Genomic DNA, 21,538 nt, shown 5'->3' on the forward strand with positions numbered 1-21,538 from the left:
GTGTGACGTCACAGCTTGGTGACAGCTGATGAGAGTCTCAGTCTCAGCTGTGTTCAGTGTCATCAGACATGTCACCGTCTCACAGACACTTTGGCTCCATCTCATCACATATGAAGCTCCTCATTCATTCATTCATTCATTCATTCATTCAGTCATTCATGGCTCTGATGATGTCACTCATCATGAAATGCACCGCCTCTTTCACATGAACGCTCTCGTGGCTGATATGAGACTCAGAGCTGTGTTGTGACTGGTCATCAGAGGGAGGGCAGATGAAGTAACTTCAGATCAGCTGATTGACTCTGACTGATGGATCTAACTGTGCGTTCACACCAAAAGCTGCCAGAGCTGCAAAATAGCTGAATTCGCTCTAGCAGCGCCGCTGGTAAAATATCAAATCGCTCATGAGTCAAATTCTGAACGTTCGATTATGCTTCTTAATTTAAAGGAGCTGCAAAGCAGGTTACTGGCTGGAGCACAGAAATGTGACTTCCTGCATTTGCCTGAGAACAGAAACTTTAACGTTGGACAATGAAAACAGGATAAAAAGTCTAAACAGGTCTGACATTAAACATTAAACACACACAGCCTGTGTTGTGTTCAGGCGTTGTCACGTAAATAACAAATTCCAGTACCTGAACACACTGTAGCACAACACAGCAGCATATCAAGTGGGCCGAACCCAAATCGAATATGAGCAAAGCCTTTGATTTATGTTCACCTTCACACATTCACACATTCATATGTTCACCCTCACACGTTCACACGTTCATATGTTCACCCTCACACATTCACACATTCATATGTTCACCCTCACACGTTCACATGTTCATATGTTCACCCTCACACGTTCACACGTTCATATGTTCACCCTCATACGTTCACATGTTCACCCTCACACATTCACATGTTCACCCTCACACGTTCACACATCCACATGTTCACCCTCACACGTTCACACATCCACATGTTCACCCTCACACATTCACACGTTCGTTGTAGCCACCGTCTGTGTGATGGTCCTCACTTCCTATTGTTGTTTAGTCTCTGCAGTGTCCAATCAGAGCTGTCGGTTGTGACCAGTCAGCTGAGTGATGTCACTCTGCAGCCTTCATCAGACCATCAGCAGGAAGAGGAGGAGGATGATGAAGATGAAGAAGATGATGATGATGAGGAGGACTGGGCGTGGCGTTCATCAGGAGGAGATCTGACCAAAAGATACAACAGGACATCTCAGAGCTGTCAGGTCAGACCACTGCCAATCAAACACACACACACACACACACACAGTAACACACACACACACACAGTAACACACACACACACAGTAACACACACACACACACAGAGTAACACACACACACACACACACACACACACACAGAGTAACACACACACACACACACACACACACAGAGTAACACACACACACACACACACACACACACACAGTAACACACACACACACAGGCTTGTGAGTCCAATCTGAGAGTTTTAGGGGGCGGAGCCAGTTTCTATGGTGAGATGTAGAGGCGTACATGTCCCGTGATGAGCCACGCCCACCACAGGTGTCACTGAATTAAAGTTGGACACAGAGAGGACATCCTTCCAGCAGGCGTCTGTCACACTGATTGATTATTGATGATTCTAATATTGATTTATTTGTTTTTATTGATCAGTCCAACAGACAGAATCCGTCCAATAAGACGCTGCCGTCGACACCGTCTGACAAAGCTCTGAGGAAGTACGAACACAAGATCAACCTGGGTAACACACACACACACACACACACTGCATTGATCAGTGATCATGTGTAAGGATCAATAACAGGCTTCAGTCATGTGATCAGAACAGTTATTGACGAGTTTAGCTGATAATCGAGCGCATTGGTTTTGTTTTAGATAAACTGAAGTACGCCGACTCTGTGATCAATAAAGTGACGAGCATGCAGAGACAGAAAGACGCCGACACGTATGTCTGAACTCGCCTCACTGTTTGTGACATCACAGGTCATGTGATTGATGTGACTAATGCTCTGATTGGCTGCTGTCTGCAGGTACAGGGTGAAGGACAAATCAGATCGAGCCACGGTGGAACAGGTGAGCTGCAGGCTTTTATTTAGAAAGGGCCTGACAGGAAGTGAACAGCAGCATGTAAAACGTCTTGTCATCACTTCATCTGTCGTTTATTTTATATTATTTATTAGCTATTGATTGATGTTTGTAAACAACACAAACTAACAAACATTGTGATGTTTTGAACACATCATCAGTAAATCTGATCACAGTTTCAGCTTCGTGCTGATTTGACACATAAAGTCCACGGGATCTGTCCCACTGATCGACAGAACTATTGATCCTCTGATCAACGATCAGTAAGTGCTGATCTTCTTCTTCTCCTCCTGCAGGTTTTAGATCCTCGAACACGAATGATTCTGTTCAAGATGTTGAGTCGAGGAATCATCAGTGAGATCAACGGCTGCATCAGCACCGGGAAGGAGGTCAGACATCATTGATCACTGGTCGACACACTGATCGATACACTGATCAACACACTGGTCTATACACTGATCGATACACTGATTAATACACTGGTCGATATACTGATCAATATACAGTACAGGCCAAAAATTTGGACACACCTTCTCATTCAATGCGTTTTCTTTATTTTCATGACTATTTACATTGTAGATTCTCACTGAAGGCATCAAAACTATGAATGAACACATGTGGAGTTATGTACTTAACAAAAAAAGGTGAAATAACTGAAAACATGTTTTATATTCTAGTTTCTTCAAAATAGCCACCCTTTGCTCTGATTACTGCTTTGCACACTCTTGGCATTCTCTCCATGAGCTTCAAGAGGTAGTCACCTGAAATGGTTTTCCAACAGTCTTGAAGGAGTTCCCAGAGGTGTTTAGCACTTGTTGGCCCCTTTGCCTTCACTCTGCGGTCCAGCTCACCCCAAACCATCTGGATTGGGTTCAGGTCCGGTGACTGTGGAGGCCAGGTCATCTGCCGCAGCACTCCATCACTCTCCTTCTTGGTCAAATAGCCCTTACACAGCCTGGAGGTGTGTTTGGGGTCATTGTCCTGTTGAAAAATAAATGATCGTCCAACTAAACGCAAACCGGATGGGATGGCATGTCGCTGCAGGATGCTGTGGTAGCCATGCTGGTTCAGTGTGCCTTCAATTTTGAATAAATCCCCAACAGTGTCACCAGCAAAACACCCCCACACCATCACACCTCCTCCTCCATGCTTCACAGTGGGAACCAGGCATGTGGAATCCATCCGTTCACCTTTTCTGCGTCTCACAAAGACACGGCGGTTGGAACCAAAGATCTCAAATTTGGACTCATCAGACCAAAGCACAGATTTCCACTGGTCTAATGTCCATTCCTTGTGTTTCTTGGCCCAAACAAATCTCTTCTGCTTGTTGCCTCTCCTTAGCAGTGGTTTCCTAGCAGCTATTTGACCATGAAGGCCTGATTGGCGCAGTCTCCTCTTAACAGTTGTTCTAGAGATGGGTCTGCTGCTAGAACTCTGTGTGGCATTCATCTGGTCTCTGATCTGAGCTGCTGTTAACTTGCCATTTCTGAGGCTGGTGACTTGGATGAACTTATCCTCAGAAGCAGAGGTGACTCTTGGTCTTCCTTTCCTGGGTCGGTCCTCATGTGTGCCAGTTTGGTTGTAGCGCTTGATGGTTTTTGCGACTCCACTTGGGGACACATTTAAAGTTTTTGCAATTTTCCGGACTGACTGACCTTCATTTCTTAAAGTAATGATGGCCACTGGTTTTTCTTTAGTTAGCTGATTGGTTCTTGCCATAATATGAATTTTAACAGTTGTCCAATAGGGCTGTCGGCTGTGTATTAACCTGACTTCTGCACAACACAACTGATGGTCCCAACCCCATTGATAAAGCAAGAAATTCCACTAATTAACCCTGATAAGGCACACCTGTGAAGTGGAAACCATTTCAGGTGACTACCTCTTGAAGCTCATGGAGAGAATGCCAAGAGTGTGCAAAGCAGTAATCAGAGCAAAGGGTGGCTATTTTGAAGAAACTAGAATATAAAACATGTTTTCAGTTATTTCACCTTTTTTTGTTAAGTACATAACTCCACATGTGTTCATTCATAGTTTTGATGCCTTCAGTGAGAATCTACAATGTAAATAGTCATGAAAATAAAGAAAACGCATTGAATGAGAAGGTGTGTCCAAACTTTTGGCCTGTACTGTAGTGATCAATGAACTGGTTGATACACTGATCGATACGGGGAGCTCAGCTCTGTGTTGGTGTTTTCAGGCTAATGTTTATCACGCCAACACGTCAGCAGGAGAGAACCGAGCCATCAAGATCTACAAGACCTCCATCCTGCTGTTCAAAGACCGAGACAAATACGTCAGCGGAGAGTTCAGGTCAGTCACCACAGAAGAAGAAGAGTTCAGGTCAGTCACCACAGAAGAGGAAGAGTTCAGGTCAGTCACCACAGAAGAGGAAGAGTTCAGGTCAGTCACCACAGAAGAAGAAGAGTTCAGGTCAGTCACCACAGAAGAAGAAGGGTTCAGGTCAGTCACCACAGAAGAGGAAGAGTTCAGGTCAGTCACCACAGAAGAGGAAGAGTTCAGGTCAGTCACCACAGAAGAAGAAGAGTTCAGGTCAGTCACCACAGAAGAAGAAGGGTTCAGGTCAGTCACCACAGAAGAGGAAGAGTTCAGGTCAGTCACCACAGAAGAAGAAGAGTTCAGGTCAGTCACCACAGAAGAAGAAGAGTTCAGGTCAGTCACCACAGAAGAGGAAGAGTTCAGGTCAGTCACCACAGAAGAAGAAGGGTTCAGGTCAGTCACCACAGAAGAGGAAGAGTTCAGGTCAGTCACCACAGAAGAAGAAGAGTTCAGGTCAGTCACCACAGAAGAAGAAGGGTTCAGGTCAGTCACCACAGAAGAGGAAGAGTTCAGGTCAGTCACCACAGAAGAGGAAGAGTTCAGGTCAGTCACCACAGAAGAAGAAGAGTTCAGGTCAGTCACCACAGAAGAGGAAGAGTTCAGGTCAGTCACCACAGAAGAAGAAGGGTTCAGGTCAGTCACCACAGAAGAGGAAGAGTTCAGGTCAGTCACCACAGAAGAGGAAGAGTTCAGGTCAGTCACCACAGAAGAAGAAGAGTTCAGGTCAGTCACCACAGAAGAAGAAGGGTTCAGGTCAGTCACCACAGAAGAGGAAGAGTTCAGGTCAGTCACCACAGAAGAAGAAGGGTTCAGGTCAGTCACCACAGAAGAGGAAGAGTTCAGGTCAGTCACCACAGAAGAGGAAGGGTTCAGGTCAGTCACCACAGAAGGGGAAGAGTTCAGGTCAGTCACCACAGAAGAGGAAGAGTTCAGGTCAGTCACCACAGAAGAAGAGTTCAGGTCAGTCACCACAGAAGAGGAAGAGTTCAGGTCAGTCACCACAGAAGAAGAGTTCAGGTCAGTCACCACAGAAGAAGAGTTCAGGTCAGTCACCACAGAAGAGGAAGAGTTCAGGTCAGTCACCACAGAAGAAGAAGGGTTCAGGTCAGTCACCACAGAAGAAGAAGGGTTCAGGTCAGTCACCACAGAAGAGGAAGAGTTCAGGTCAGTCACCACAGAAGAAGAAGAGTTCAGGTCAGTCACCACAGAAGAAGAAGAGTTCAGGTCAGTCACCACAGAAGAGGAAGAGTTCAGGTCAGTCACCACAGAAGAAGAAGAGTTCAGGTCAGTCACCACAGAAGAGGAAGAGTTCAGGTCAGTCACCACAGAAGAAGAAGAGTTCAGGTCAGTCACCACAGAAGAGTTCAGGTCAGTCACCACAGAAGAAGAAGAGTTCAGGTCAGTCACCACAGAAGAAGAGTTCAGGTCAGTCACCACAGAAGAAGAGTTCAGGTCAGTCACCACAGAAGAGGAAGAGTTCAGGTCAGTCACCACAGAAGAAGAAGGGTTCAGGTCAGTCACCACAGAAGAAGAAGGGTTCAGGTCAGTCACCACAGAAGAGGAAGAGTTCAGGTCAGTCACCACAGAAGAAGAAGAGTTCAGGTCAGTCACCACAGAAGAAGAAGGGTTCAGGTCAGTCACCACAGAAGAGGAAGAGTTCAGGTCAGTCACCACAGAAGAAGAAGAGTTCAGGTCAGTCACCACAGAAGAGGAAGAGTTCAGGTCAGTCACCACAGAAGAAGAAAAGTTCAGGTCAGTCACCACAGAAGAGTTCAGGTCAGTCACCACAGAAGAAGAAGAGTTCAGGTCAGTCACCACAGAAGAGGAAGAGTTCAGGTCAGTCACCACAGAAGAGTTCAGGTCAGTCACCACAGAAGAAGAAGAGTTCAGGTCAGTCACCACAGAAGAGGAAGAGTTCAGGTCAGTCACCACAGAAGAGTTCAGGTCAGTCACCACAGAAGAGGACGAGTTCAGGTCAGTCACCACAGAAGAGTTCAGGTCAGTCACCACAGAAGAAGAAGAGTTCAGGTCAGTCACCACAGAAGAAGAAGAAGAGTTCAGGTCAGTCACCACAGAAGAGGAAGAGTTCAGGTCAGTCACCACAGAAGAGGAAGAGTTCAGGTCAGTCACCACAGAAGAGGAAGAGTTCAGGTCAGTCACCACAGAAGAGGAAGAGTTCAGGTCAGTCACCACAGAAGAGGAAGAGTTCAGGTCAGTCACCACAGAAGAGGACGAGTTCAGGTCAGTCACCACAGAAGAGTTCAGGTCAGTCACCACAGAAGAGGAAGAGTTCAGGTCAGTCACCACAGAAGAAGAAGAGTTCAGGTCAGTCACCACAGAAGAGTTCAGGTCAGTCACCACAGAAGAGTTCAGGTCAGTCACCACAGAAGAGGACGAGTTCAGGTCAGTCACCACAGAAGAGTTCAGGTCAGTCACCACAGAAGAGTTCAGGTCAGTCACCACAGAAGAAGAAGGGTTCAGGTCAGTCACCACAGAAGAGGAAGAGTTCAGGTCAGTCACCACAGAAGAAGAAGAGTTCAGGTCAGTCACCACAGAAGAGGAAGAGTTCAGGTCAGTCACCACAGAAGAAGAAAAGTTCAGGTCAGTCACCACAGAAGAGTTCAGGTCAGTCACCACAGAAGAAGAAGAGTTCAGGTCAGTCACCACAGAAGAGGAAGAGTTCAGGTCAGTCACCACAGAAGAGTTCAGGTCAGTCACCACAGAAGAAGAAGAGTTCAGGTCAGTCACCACAGAAGAGGAAGAGTTCAGGTCAGTCACCACAGAAGAAGAAGAGTTCAGGTCAGTCACCACAGACGAGTTCAGGTCAGTCACCACAGAAGAGTTCAGGTCAGTCACCACAGAAGAGGAAGAGTTCAGGTCAGTCACCACAGAAGAGTTCAGGTCAGTCACCACAGAAGAAGAAGAGTTCAGGTCAGTCACCACAGAAGAGGACGAGTTCAGGTCAGTCACCACAGAAGAGTTCAGGTCAGTCACCACAGAAGAGGAAGAGTTCAGGTCAGTCACCACAGAAGGAGAGTTCAGGTCAGTCACCACAGAAGAAGAGTTCAGGTCAGTCACCACAGAAGAGGAAGAGTTCAGGTCAGTCACCACAGAAGAAGAAGGGTTCAGGTCAGTCACCACAGAAGAAGAAGGGTTCAGGTCAGTCACCACAGAAGAGGAAGAGTTCAGGTCAGTCACCACAGAAGAGGAAGAGTTCAGGTCAGTCACCACAGAAGAAGAAGAGTTCAGGTCAGTCACCACAGAAGAAGAAGGGTTCAGGTCAGTCACCACAGAAGAGGAAGAGTTCAGGTCAGTCACCACAGAAGAAGAAGAGTTCAGGTCAGTCACCACAGAAGAGGAAGAGTTCAGGTCAGTCACCACAGAAGAAGAAAAGTTCAGGTCAGTCACCACAGAAGAGTTCAGGTCAGTCACCACAGAAGAAGAAGAGTTCAGGTCAGTCACCACAGAAGAGGAAGAGTTCAGGTCAGTCACCACAGAAGAGTTCAGGTCAGTCACCACAGAAGAAGAAGAGTTCAGGTCAGTCACCACAGAAGAGGAAGAGTTCAGGTCAGTCACCACAGAAGAGTTCAGGTCAGTCACCACAGAAGAGGACGAGTTCAGGTCAGTCACCACAGAAGAGTTCAGGTCAGTCACCACAGAAGAAGAAGAGTTCAGGTCAGTCACCACAGAAGAAGAAGAGTTCAGGTCAGTCACCACAGAAGAGGAAGAGTTCAGGTCAGTCACCACAGAAGAAGAAGAGTTCAGGTCAGTCACCACAGAAGAGGAAGAGTTCAGGTCAGTCACCACAGAAGAGGAAGAGTTCAGGTCAGTCACCACAGAAGAGTTCAGGTCAGTCACCACAGAAGAGGACGAGTTCAGGTCAGTCACCACAGAAGAGTTCAGGTCAGTCACCACAGAAGAAGAAGAGTTCAGGTCAGTCACCACAGAAGAGGAAGAGTTCAGGTCAGTCACCACAGAAGAAGAAGAGTTCAGGTCAGTCACCACAGAAGAGTTCAGGTCAGTCACCACAGAAGAGTTCAGGTCAGTCACCACAGAAGAGGACGAGTTCAGGTCAGTCACCACAGAAGAGTTCAGGTCAGTCACCACAGAAGAGGAAGAGTTCAGGTCAGTCACCACAGAAGAGGAAGAGTTCAGGTCAGTCACCACAGAAGAAGAAGAGTTCAGGTCAGTCACCACAGAAGAAGAAGAGTTCAGGTCAGTCACCACAGAAGAGGAAGAGTTCAGGTCAGTCACCACAGAAGAAGAAGAGTTCAGGTCAGTCACCACAGAAGAGGAAGAGTTCAGGTCAGTCACCACAGAAGAGGAAGAGTTCAGGTCAGTCACCACAGAAGAAGAAGAGTTCAGGTCAGTCACCACAGAAGAGGAAGAGTTCAGGTCAGTCACCACAGAAGAGGAAGAGTTCAGGTCAGTCACCACAGAAGAGGAAGAGTTCAGGTCAGTCACCACAGAAGAAGAAGGGTTCAGGTCAGTCACCACAGAAGAAGAAAGGTTCAGGTCAGTCACCACAGAAGAGGAAGAGTTCAGGTCAGTCACCACAGAAGAAGAAAGGTTCAGGTCAGTCACCACAGAAGAGGAAGAGTTCAGGTCAGTCACCACAGAAGAGGAAGAGTTCAGGTCAGTAGGAGGACTAGGAGAACACAGGCTCCTCCTCCTCAGTACAAGTTTTAACTTTTGGTTGTCTCCAAAACAAAACAAAACACATCAGACACAGGCCAGTCAGTTTGAGTCATTTCCTGCAGATCATAATCATAATCAATAATCATGATTAGTCATTGATTGATGTGTGTATCAGCTGTTCTCAGTCACCATGAGGCGCTAACACATTCTTCCGTTCAGGTTCCGTCACGGTTACTGTAAAGGAAACCCCAGGAAGATGGTGAGAACCTGGGCAGAGAAGGAGATGAGGAACCTCATCAGGTCAGAACCTTTCTACTGATGCATAGAACCCAGTAGAACCTGATGTGACTGACAGGTAGAACCCAGTAGAAGCTGACGTGACTGACAGGTTGAACCCAGTGGAACCTGACGCGACTGACAGGTAGAACCCAGTGGAAACGGACATGACTGACAGGTAGAACCCAGTCGAAGCTGACGTGACTGACAGGTAGAACCCAGTGGAACCTGACGTGACTGACATGTAGAACCCAGTGGAACCTGACGTGACTGACAGGTAGAACCCAGTGGAAGCTGACGTGACTGACAGGTAGAACCCAGTGGAACCTGACGTGACTGACATGTAGAACCCAGTAGAAGCTGACACAACTGACAGGTAGAACCCAGTGGAACCTGACGTGACTGACAGGTAGAACCCAGTAGAAGCAGACATAACTGACAGGTAGAACCCAGTGGAACCTGACGTGACTGATAGGTAGAACCCAGTAGAAGCTGACACAACTGACAGGTAGAACCCAGTGGAACCTGACGTGACTGACATGTAGAACCCAGTGGAATCTGACGTGACCGACATGTAGAACCCAGTGGAACCTGACGTGACTGACATGTAGAACCCAGTGGAATCTGACGTGACTGACATGTAGAACCCAGTAGAAGCTGACACAACTGACAGGTAGAACCCAGTGGAACCTGACGTGACTGACAGGTAGAACCCAGTAGTAGCTGACGTGACTGACATGTAGAACCCAGTGGAACTTGACGTGACTGATAGGTAGAACCCAGTAGAAGCTGACACAACTGACAGGTAGAACCCAGTGGAACCTGATGCGACTGACAGGTAGAACCCAGTAGAAGCTGACGTGACTGACATGTAGAACCCAGTGGAACCTGACGTGACTGACATGTAGAACCCAGTGGAATCTGACGTGACCGACATGTAGAACCCAGTGGAACCTGACGTGACTGACATGTAGAACCCAGTGGAACCTGACGTGACTGACATGTAGAACCCAGTAGAAGCTGACGTGACTGACATGTAGAACCCAGTGGAACCTGACGTGACCGACATGTAGAACCCAGTGGAACCTGATGTGACTGATAGGTAGAACCCAGTAGAAGCTGAAACAACTGACAGGTAGACCCCAGTGGGACCTGACGTGACTGACAGGTAGAACCCAGTGGAACCTGACGTGACTGACGGGTAGAACCCAGTGGAACCTGACGTGACTGATAGGTAGAACCCAGTATAAGCTGAAACAACTGACAGGTAGACCCCAGTGGAACCTGACGTGACTGACATGTAGAGCCCAGTGGAACCTGACGCGACTGACAGGTAGAACCCAGTGGAAACGGACATGACTGACAGGTAGAACCCAGTAGAAGCTCACGTGACTGACAGGTAGAACCCAGTGGAACCTGACGTGACTGACATGTAGAACCCAGTGGAACCTGACGTGACTGACAGGTAGAACCCAGTGGAAGCTGACGTGACTGACAGGTAGAACCCAGTGGAACCTGACGTGACTGACATGTAGAACCCAGTAGAAGCTGACACAACTGACAGGTAGAACCCAGTGGAACCTGACGTGACTGACAGGTAGAACCCAGTAGAAGCAGACATAACTGACATGTAGAACCCAGTGGAACCTGACGTGACTGATAGGTAGAACCCAGTAGAAGCTGACACAACTGACAGGTAGAACCCAGTGGAACCTGACGTGACTGACATGTAGAACCCAGTGGAATCTGACGTGACCGACATGTAGAACCCATTGGAACCTGACGTGACTGACATGTAGAACCCAGTAGAAGCTGACACAACTGACAGGTAGAACCCAGTGGAACCTGACGTGACTGACAGGTAGAACCCAGTAGTAGCTGACATGACTGACAGGTAGAACCCAGTGGAATCTGACGTGACTGACATGTAGAACCCAGTGGAACTTGACGTGACTGATAGGTAGAACCCAGTAGAAGCTGACACAACTGACAGGTAGAACCCAGTGGAACCTGATGCGACTGACAGGTAGAACCCAGTAGAAGCTGACGTGACTGACATGTAGAACCCAGTGGAACCTGACGTGACTGACATGTAGAACCCAGTGGAATCTGACGTGACCGACATGTAGAACCCAGTGGAACCTGACGTGACTGACATGTAGAACCCAGTGGAACCTGACGTGACTGACATGTAGAACCCAGTAGAAGCTGACGTGACTGACATGTAGAACCCAGTGGAACCTGACGTGACCGACATGTAGAACCCAGTGGAACCTGATGTGACTGATAGGTAGAACCCAGTAGAAGCTGAAACAACTGACAGGTAGACCCCAGTGGGACCTGACGTGACTGACAGGTAGAACCCAGTGGAACCTGACGTGACTGACGGGTAGAACCCAGTGGAACCTGACGTGACTGATAGGTAGAACCCAGTATAAGCTGAAACAACTGACAGGTAGACCCCAGTGGAACCTGACGTGACTGACATGTAGAGCCCAGTGGAACCTGACGCGACTGACAGGTAGAACCCAGTAGAAGCTCACGTGACTGACAGGTAGAACCCAGTGGAACCTGACGTGACTGACATGTAGAACCCAGTGGAACCTGACGTGACTGACAGGTAGAACCCAGTGGAAGCTGACGTGACTGACAGGTAGAACCCAGTGGAACCTGACATGACTGACATGTAGAACCCAGTAGAAGCTGACACAACTGACAGGTAGAACCCAGTGGAACCTGACGTGACTGACAGGTAGAACCCAGTAGAAGCTGACATAACTGACATGTAGAACCCAGTAGAACCTGACGTAACTGATAGGTAGAACCCAGTAGAAGCTGACACAACTGACAGGTAGAACCCAGTGGAACCTGACGTGACTGACAGCTAGAACCCAGTAGTAGCTGACATGACTGACAGGTAGAACCCAGTGGAATCTGACGTGACTGACATGTAGAACCCAGTGGAACCTGACGTGACTGATAGGTAGAACCCAGTAGAAGCTGACACAACTGACAGGTAGAACCCAGTAGAAGCTGATGTGACTGACATGTAGAACCCAGTGGAACCTGACGTGACTGACATGTAGAACCCAGTGGAACCTGACGTGACTGACATGTAGAACCCAGTGGAATCTGACGTGACTGACAGGTAGAACCCAGTAGAAGCTGACGTGACTGACAGGTAGAACCCAGTGGAACCTGACGTGACCGACATGTAGAACCCAGTAGAAGCTGACACAACTGACAGGTAGAACCCAGTAGAAGCTGACGTGACTGACATGTAGAACCCAGTGGAACCTGACGTGACTGACATGTAGAACCCAGTGGAATCTGACGTGACTGACAGGTAGAACCCAGTAGAAGCTGACGTGACTGACAGGTAGAACCCAGTGGAACCTGACGTGACCGACATGTAGAACCCAGTGGAACCTGATGTGACTGATAGGTAGAACACAGTAGAAGCTGAAACAACTGACAGGTAGAACCCAGTGGAACCTGACGTGACTGACAGGTAGAACCCAGTGGAACCTGACGTGACTGACAGGTAGAACCCAGTGGAACCTGACGTGACTGACGGGTAGAACCCAGTGGAACCTGACGTGACTGACATGTAGAACCCAGTGGAACCTGACGTGACCGATAGGTAGAACCCAGTAGAAGCTGAAACAACTGACAGGTAGACCCCAGTGGAACCTGACGTGACTGACAGGTAGAACCCAGTGGAACCTGACGTGACTGACGGGTAGAACCCAGTGGAAGCTGACGTGACTGACAGGTAGAACCCAGTGGAACCTGACGTGACTGACATGTAGAACCCAGTAGAAGCTGACACAACTGACAGGTAGAACCCAGTGGAACCTGACGTGACTGACAGGTAGAACCCAGTAGAAGCTGACATAACTGACATGTAGAACCCAGTAGAACCTGACGTGACTGATAGGTAGAACCCAGTAGAAGCTGACACAACTGACAGGTAGAACCCAGTGGAACCTGACGTGACTGACAGCTAGAACCCAGTAGTAGCTGACATGACTGACAGGTAGAACCCAGTGGAATCTGACGTGACTGACATGTAGAACCCAGTGGAACCTGACGTGACTGATAGGTAGAACCCAGTAGAAGCTGACACAACTGACAGGTAGAACCCAGTAGAAGCTGACGTGACTGACATGTAGAACCCAGTGGAACCTGACGTGACTGACATGTAGAACCCAGTGGAACCTGACGTGACCGACATGTAGAACCCAGTGGAACCTGACGTGACTGACATGTAGAACCCAGTGGAATCTGACGTGACTGACAGGTAGAACCCAGTAGAAGCTGACGTGACTGACAGGTAGAACCCAGTGGAACCTGACGTGACCGACATGTAGAACCCAGTGGAACCTTATGTGACTGATAGGTAGAACCCAGTAGAAGCTGAAACAACTGACAGGTAGACCCCAGTGGAACCTGACGTGACTGACAGGTAGAACCCAGTGGAACCTGACGTGACTGACGGGTAGAACCCAGTGGAACCTGACGTGACTGACATGTAGAACCCAGTGGAACCTGACGTGACCGATAGGTAGAACCCAGTAGAAGCTGAAACAACTGACAGGTAGACCCCAGTGGAACCTGACGTGACTGACAGGTAGAACCCAGTGGAACCTGACGTGACTGACGGGTAGAACCCAGTGGAACCTGACGTGACTGACATGTAGAACCCAGTGGAATCTGACGTGACTGACATGTAGAACCCAGTGGAACCTGACGTGACAGATAGGTAGAACCCAGTGGAATCTGACGTGACTGACATGTAGAACCCAGTGGAACCTGACGCGACTGACATGTAGAGCCCAGTGGAACATCACGTGACTGATAGGTAGAACCCAGTAGAAGCTGACACAACTGACAGGTAGAATCCAGTGGAACCTGATGTGACTGACATGTAGAACCCAGTAGAAGCTGACATAGCTGACATGTAGAACCCAGTGGAACCTGACATGACTGATAGGTAGAACCCAGTGGAACCTGACGTGACTGACATGTAGAACCCAGTGGAACCTGACGTGACTGATTGGTAGAACCCAGTGGAGTCTGACGTGACTGACAGGTAGAACCCAGTGGAGTCTGACGTGACCGACATGTAGAACCCAGTGGAACCTGACGTGACTGACAGGTAGAACCCAGTGGAACCTGACGTGACTGACATGTAGAACACAGTGGAACCTGACGTGACTGATAGGTAGAACCCAGTAGAAGCTAACACAACTGACAGGTAGAACCCAGTGGAACCTGACGTGACTGACAGGTAGAACCCAGTAGAAGCTGACATAACTGACATGTAGAACCCAGTGGAACCTGACGTGACTGATAGGTAGAACCCAGTAGAAGCTGAAACAACTGACAGGTAGAACCCAGTGGAACCTGACGTGACTGACAGCTAGAACCCAGTAGAAGCTGACATGACTGACAGGTAGAACCCAGTGGAACCTGACGTGACTGACATGTAGAACCCAGTGGAACCTGACGTGACTGACATGTAGAACCCAGTGGAACCTGATGTGACTGATAGGTAGAACCCAGTAGAAGCTGACACAACTGACAGGTAGAACCCAGTGGAACCTGACGTGACTGACAGGTAGAACCCAGTAGAAGCTGACGTGACTGACAGGTAGAACCCAGTGGAACCTGACGTGACTGACATGTAGAACCCAGTGGAACCTGACGTGACTGATAGGTAGAACCCAGTGGAACCTGACTGTCTTTATGTTTCAGGCTGCAGATGGCAGGAATCCCAAGTCCAGAACCTCTCCTGCTCAGAAGTCATGTTCTGCTGATGAGCTTCATCGGGAAAGATAACATGTAAGAACCAATCAGAATATTTGATCAAAACCAGTCACAGATTCCTGTGTGTATTGATCACTCTGTGTATTGATCCCTGTGTGTATTGATCACTCTGTATATTGATCACTCTGTGTATTGATTTCTGTGTGTATTGATCACTCTGTGTATTGATTCCTGTGTGTATTGATCCCTGTGTATTGATCACTCTGTATATTGATCTCTGTGTGTATTGATCACTCTGTGTATGGATTATTCCTCAGGCCGGCTCCTCTGTTGAAGAATGTCTCCTTGTCGGAGTCGAAGGCTCGGGAGCTCTACCTGCAGGTTCTACAGAACATGAGGAAGATGTTCCAGGAAGCTCGACTCGTCCACGCCGACCTCAGCGAGTTCAACATGTTGTAAGAGACCACACCCACCACACCCTCCACCCCTTCAAAATAAAAGCCCTGTGGAACTGACTAACCCGTGTGTAGGTATCACGATGGAGACGCTTACATCATCGACGTGTCACAGTCAGTGGAACACGACCATCCGCATGCTCTGGAGTTCCTCAGGAAGGACTGCAGCAACGTGAACGGTGAAACTGGTGATCCTGAGTATGGATGATTGATTATCAGGTCCGAACCTGTCAGCTGATCAGTGTGTGTGTTCTTTTCACAGAGTACTTTGTGAAGCGCGGTGTGGCGGTGATGACGGTCAGAGAGTTGTTTAACTTCATCACCGACCCATCGATCACCTGCCACAACATGGACCAGTACCTGGAGAAGGTCTGACCACTTCCACATTCAGTAAAACTTTATTTATAAAACACAAAGATACAACTATCACTAATCAGTTTGTGATTGATCGTCCAGGCCATGGTGATCGCAGCCGATCGGACGTCGGAGCAGCGATCAGATCAGGACAGAGTGGACGAGGAGGTGACAGGAAGGAAACACAAACACCGTCATGTTGGCACATTTACGGTGATGCCTCACCTGTCTGACTTCTCCCTCAGGTGTTTAAGAAGGCGTACATCCCCCGCACGCTGACCGAGGTGAGTCACTACGAGCGAGACGTGGACCTGATGAGGACCAAGGAGGAGGAGTCTGCCATCTGCGGACACGACGACAACGTAAGAGTCACAGCAGTCAGTGGGCATGGCTTCAGACGGTACGGTTCCCTGTGCTGGAGTCAAGATGGCGGTTCCTTAACCTTCAGGAACGGGTCATCTAGTGCACATTTGTGGAACCATATGTTAATGAGTGTATGTTTGTTTACCGCTGTGAGGAACCTCTGTGTTCATTGATGACGTACAGAACATTATCACAACATTACCAGAACATTATCAGAACCCTGGTGACTCTGTGGCTCAGTGACCCAAAAAACCTGATGTGAATATTTTTGTTTTCATATGATCTTTGAACCGATTCAGAAACCGTCTGATGCCATTTACAGGCCGAAGAACCAAAGGATCAAGTCATGAAACGTTGATGAAGAAGTTGGAGACATTAATCAGACAGCTGATTCCTGATGAAAGAACCTCAGATTATAAGACAGTTTAGAGTTCTGATGATACAGTGGATCTATACAGGGATTTTTCTAGGTTTTCAGAGGAACCTGACAGAGAACAAGAACAGAATAAATGATCCATGAGAAGGGGAGTGATGCAGAGACAGATAAGAAGAGGTTCTCAGAGGAGTGTTTTGGGATTTCTTGAGTCTCTGATGTCTTGACGGAGTGAAGTTCTAGAAGGTGACATTGTCTGAGGAACGTCTGATTGATTTAAAGAATGTAACAGCTGTTGTTTGTGTTCTCCAGGTTCTGTATCAGACGCTGACCGGACTGAAGAAAGACTTATCTGGAGTTCAGACGGTACAAACACACACACTCTGTCTCATGCTACTCTTAGCTTAGCTTAGCATAACTTAGCCTGACAGTGACGCACTGTAAGAACTCTGGCTGTCTCACCTGCGGAGAACCAGAGAACTGTAAACTGTGAAACTTCTGTCAGGGAATGTCCTCACTTCCTTTCAGCTGTTTCACATTAAAAGCCTCTGAAGAGTCAGAATATCAAGAGTTAAAAACAAACAGAGGAAAGAAAAGATAGTCTCAGGTTCAAGACAATGTTAAGCAACCTGGAACAGGTTCTAACAGCGACTGTAAAGAGAACAGACAGTTTTATGACATCACACAGATGCTCATTCATGTCTGTCGGAATCTGTGCCAGGCCACACCCTTCTTAAACAACACCATCACTTCCTGTTGGTCACTTGCAGAAACAGGTTGTGGTCACACTCCAACATTTTCATCCTAAATGTCCTCTGAGTGTGTTGATGTTTGGACAAACTGTCCTTGATTTATGGACAGTTTGTTCCTGTGGTGGCGCCACATGATCCAATGTTAGTTTGTTTCCTGTCTCATTTTCAGTCTGTACATTAAAAACTCCAAAGATTCAAAATAATGGACGGCTTCCCGTCAGACAAGGCTCCAGAGTAGAACGTCCAATCAGAAATCAGGTCCAATAAAACAGCCAGAAACAACCTCCTACTGTTCAGGGTGCGTTCAGAAACATTCGCTCCGAGCGAACTCTGGTTCAAACTTTCAGTTCTTTAGGACGGCACTGAGGGAGCATCAGAACGTCAGGCAGCAGAACGTCAGGTGGCAGAATGTCAATTCAATTTTACTTATAAAGCCCAATATCACAAATCACAATTTGCCTCACAGGGCTTTACAGCATACGACATCCCTCTGTCATTATGACCCTCACAGCTGATCAGGAAAAACTCCCCAAAAACCCTCAAAAGCTCATAAAATCATTACTGCTAAGGGCTAAAGGAATACAAGGCTCAATAGAGCTTTGACTCTCAGTCAGCCTGGCTACAGTGCTGAAAAGAAACCTGGGGTTGTTCTTGTTTTCTTCTATTAATGCTGAGTAATAGTTTGCTCTGGCATTGCGGAGGCCCCTCTTATAAGTTTTGAGACTGTCTGTCCAGATTAAACGAGATTCTTCCAGTTTGGTTAATCGCCAATTCCTTTTAAATTTTCGCAATATTTGTTTTAACTTACGGGTTTGAGAGTTATACCAAGGAGTGAACTCTCTTTGCTTTGTTAACTTCTTTTTAAGAGGAGCTACAGAGTCGAGTGTTGTTCGCAGCGAGCCTACGGCGCTATCAACAAAATGATCAATTCAGGAGAGGTTAAAGTCAGTACGGGAAACCTCTGTTACTGAAGGACTTGGTATTGAATTTAATGATGGAGTAATCTTTTCCTTAAATTTTGTGACAGCACTATCTGATAAACATCTAGTATAGTAACTGTTGCTGAGTGGCGTGTAATCGAGTAAAAAGAAATCAAAAGTAATCAGATAATGATCCGATAGCGAGGGATTCTGTGGAAAGACTGTTAGGTTATCAATTTCAATTCCATACGTCAGAACTAGATCGAGGGTATGGTTAAAACAGTGAGTGGGTTCATGTACACCCTGACTGAAGTCAATGGAGTCTAATAATGAGATAAACGCGGTAGCCAGGGAGTCATTATCAACGTCGACATGAATGTTAAAATCGCCTACAATAATAACTTTATCTGATTTAAGAACTAAACTGGATAAAAACTCTGAGAATTCAGATACAAATTCAGAATACGGGCCAGGAGCACGGTACACTATAACAAATAAAAGTGGCTGCGAGGTTTTCCAGGTCGGATGTAAAAGACTAAGAACGAGGCTTTCAAATGAATTATAATCTAGTTTAGGTTTAGGGCTGATTAACAGACTAGAGTTAAAAATGGCTGCAACTCCCCCTCCTCGGCCACTCCGCTAAGTAAATCAATATGATTATCTGATATTAATTTGTTTACTAACACTGCTTTAGATGATAGAGACCTGATATTTATTTATATTTATAAAACTATGGCTGGGTAACTGAACTAGAAGCTCAGAGAGGCGTTTAGGACTGCGACTCTGAGTCCTGGTCTCAACTCTGGGTTGTCAGGGATTTAAATTACTAATAAAGTTTGCCAGGTTCCTAGAAATGAGAGCAGCTCCATCCAAAGTGGGATGAATGCCGTCTCTCCTAATAAGACCAGGTTTTCCCCAGAAAGTTTGCCAATTATTAACGAAACCCACATTGTTTGCTGGACACCACCTGGACAGCCAGCGATTAAATGATGACATGCGGCTAAACATGTCATCAGTGGGTTTTTTTCCCCGTTAAAGGGTTTTTGGGGAGTTTTTCCTGATCAGCTGTGAGGGTCATAAGGACAGAGGGATGTCGTATGCTGTAAAGCCCTGTGAGGCAATTTGTGATTTGTGATATTGGGCTTTATAAAAAAATTGATTGATTGATTGATTGGTCAGATTTGGGAGGGATCCAGAGAAAACTACGGAGTCCGACATCGTTTTTGCATATTCACACACCGAGGCAATATTAATTTTAGTGACCTTCGATTGGTGTAACCGGGTGTCATTGCCGCCGACGTGAATAACAGTCTTACTGAATCTACGTTTAGCTTTAGCCAGCAGTTTTAAATTTGATTCAGTGTCGCCCGCTCTGGCCCCAGGGATACATTTGACTATGGCCGCTGGTGTTGTTAACTTCATGTTTCTCAGAATAGAGCTGCCAATAACCAGAGTTTTATCCTCAGCGGGTGTGTCACTGAGTGGGGAAAAGCGGTTGGAAACGTGAACAGGCTGGTGGTGAGCCGTGGGCTTCGGCTTGGAGCTGCGCTTCTCACGAACAGTTACCCAGCCTCCCGGCTGCACAGGTGTTACCAGAGGACCGCTAGCAGAGGCTATGCTATGTGGCTCCGCACCGGCTACAGGGGGCTGGCTAACTACTGCAGCTACTGAATAATTTTCCATGGTGTGGAGCCGCACTTCTAATTCACTAAGCCTCGCCTCCAATGCAGCAAATAAGCTACACTTGTTACAGTTACCACTGTCGCTAAAGGAGGCAGAGGCATAACTGAACATTTGGCACACCGAACAAGAAAGAGCAGAGGGAGAAGCCATCGCTAAGCTAATGTAGCTAACAAGGCTAAGAGCGTGCAAACAACAGCTAAGAGATTAGCAAGAGAGTCGTTACATAGAGGAGAGCTATAACTGCTTAAACATAACTAGTGTGGGTTAAGACTTGAAGTAGATGTTAAGAAACTGAAGTGAGAAAGCAGAAAGCAGGCTAGTAGAATTCATTAGAGCAGTACAGAGACGCTGTCACAGAAACACCGGAAATGACACAACACGCTTACCGCAATACGTCAGCACTGTGACATCCAGTTGAACCTCAGGCAGCAGCACTCTGATTGGATTTACCACTGCACCCTTACATGTGCACAGTGTTGCCATGGATACGCATTGACACATCTTTGTTGTGACTGTGTGACGTCTCCTCAGGTTCCGGCTCTGCTGGAGGATGACCAGCCTTCATCACAATCATCATCCTCAGAGGAGGAGGAGGAAGAGGATGAGCGGGGGGAGGAGGAGGAGCAGGAGAAGCAGGGGGATGAAGCCCAGATGGACAAAAAGGTGTTTATCAGTCTCTGTCGTGTCCTCAGATATGTGAACGAGTGTCTGTGTGTCTGTCCTCTGAATGTTTCCGTCATTTCAGGAGAAGAAGAAGAAGGTAAAGGAGACTCAGAGGGAGAAGAGGAAACACAAAGTACCCAAACACGTGAAGAAGAGGAGGGACAAGGTGTCCAAAATGAAGAAAGGAAAGTGACGACTTCCTGTTTGTCAACAGCCACGACTCAGTCCTGAACTACAGCCGAACTACAGCCGAACACCTATAGTACCACAGAGACCCTCAGGCATGAACTTCCTGTTAAAGTTGTGAAGTTGTAAAAACAGTTTTCAGGCCTGGACGAGATTGTTTTGATTCTCAGAATTTTTATTAAGTTTTGACTTTACATTGTTTTTGTTTAAAATCTGTTGATAAAAACATTCTGACATCATGATGACACGTTTCCTGTGTCACTGATTTTAAACTCTGCTGTGCTGAAATGTCACATGATGGCCCCCAGCATCAGGAACCAGCTGCTGTGATGGATCATTGACCCACTGACACAGAGGGAGAACCCAGAGAACCAGGTAGAACCCAGTAGAATCTGATGTGACTGACAGGTAGAACCTGGTGTAACTGACAGGTAGAACCCAGTAGAATCTGATGTGACTGACAGGTAGAACCTGGTGTGACTGACAGGTAGAACCCGGTAGAACCTGGTATGACTGAATGGTAGAACCCAGTAGAACCTGGTGTGACCGACAAGTGGAACCGAGTAGAACCTGGTGTGACTGACAGGTAGAACCCAGTAGAATCTGGTGTGAGTGACAGGTAGAACCCAGTAGAACCTGGTGTGACTGACAG

The 21,538-nt window shown here is 47.3% G+C and overlaps 1 protein-coding gene across 1 annotated transcript in view; it reads left to right on the forward strand.

Moving 5' to 3' along the window:
* The window catches only part of LOC117272089 (serine/threonine-protein kinase RIO1), a 21,718-nt gene extending 590 nt beyond the window's left edge, over positions 1-21,128 (forward strand). Inside the window, exons 2-17 of the mRNA XM_078166049.1 lie at positions 1,045-1,246; positions 1,680-1,767; positions 1,902-1,971; positions 2,057-2,099; positions 2,408-2,500; positions 4,312-4,424; positions 9,309-9,389; positions 15,126-15,212; positions 15,455-15,592; positions 15,668-15,771; positions 15,855-15,961; positions 16,049-16,114; positions 16,192-16,308; positions 16,995-17,048; positions 20,569-20,700; positions 20,783-21,128. Of these exons, the coding sequence (XP_078022175.1) occupies positions 1,045-1,246; positions 1,680-1,767; positions 1,902-1,971; positions 2,057-2,099; positions 2,408-2,500; positions 4,312-4,424; positions 9,309-9,389; positions 15,126-15,212; positions 15,455-15,592; positions 15,668-15,771; positions 15,855-15,961; positions 16,049-16,114; positions 16,192-16,308; positions 16,995-17,048; positions 20,569-20,700; positions 20,783-20,893 (1,606 nt within the window). The 3' untranslated portion in view covers positions 20,894-21,128. The remainder of the gene's footprint in view (positions 1-1,044; positions 1,247-1,679; positions 1,768-1,901; positions 1,972-2,056; positions 2,100-2,407; positions 2,501-4,311; positions 4,425-9,308; positions 9,390-15,125; positions 15,213-15,454; positions 15,593-15,667; positions 15,772-15,854; positions 15,962-16,048; positions 16,115-16,191; positions 16,309-16,994; positions 17,049-20,568; positions 20,701-20,782) is intronic.
* Positions 21,129-21,538: the final 410 nt, after the last annotated feature.

The sequence above is a fragment of the Epinephelus lanceolatus genome, unplaced genomic scaffold (genome assembly GCF_041903045.1).
Source record: "Epinephelus lanceolatus isolate andai-2023 unplaced genomic scaffold, ASM4190304v1 scaffold69, whole genome shotgun sequence".
In the NCBI taxonomy this organism is placed as follows: Eukaryota; Metazoa; Chordata; class Actinopteri; order Perciformes; family Serranidae; genus Epinephelus; species Epinephelus lanceolatus.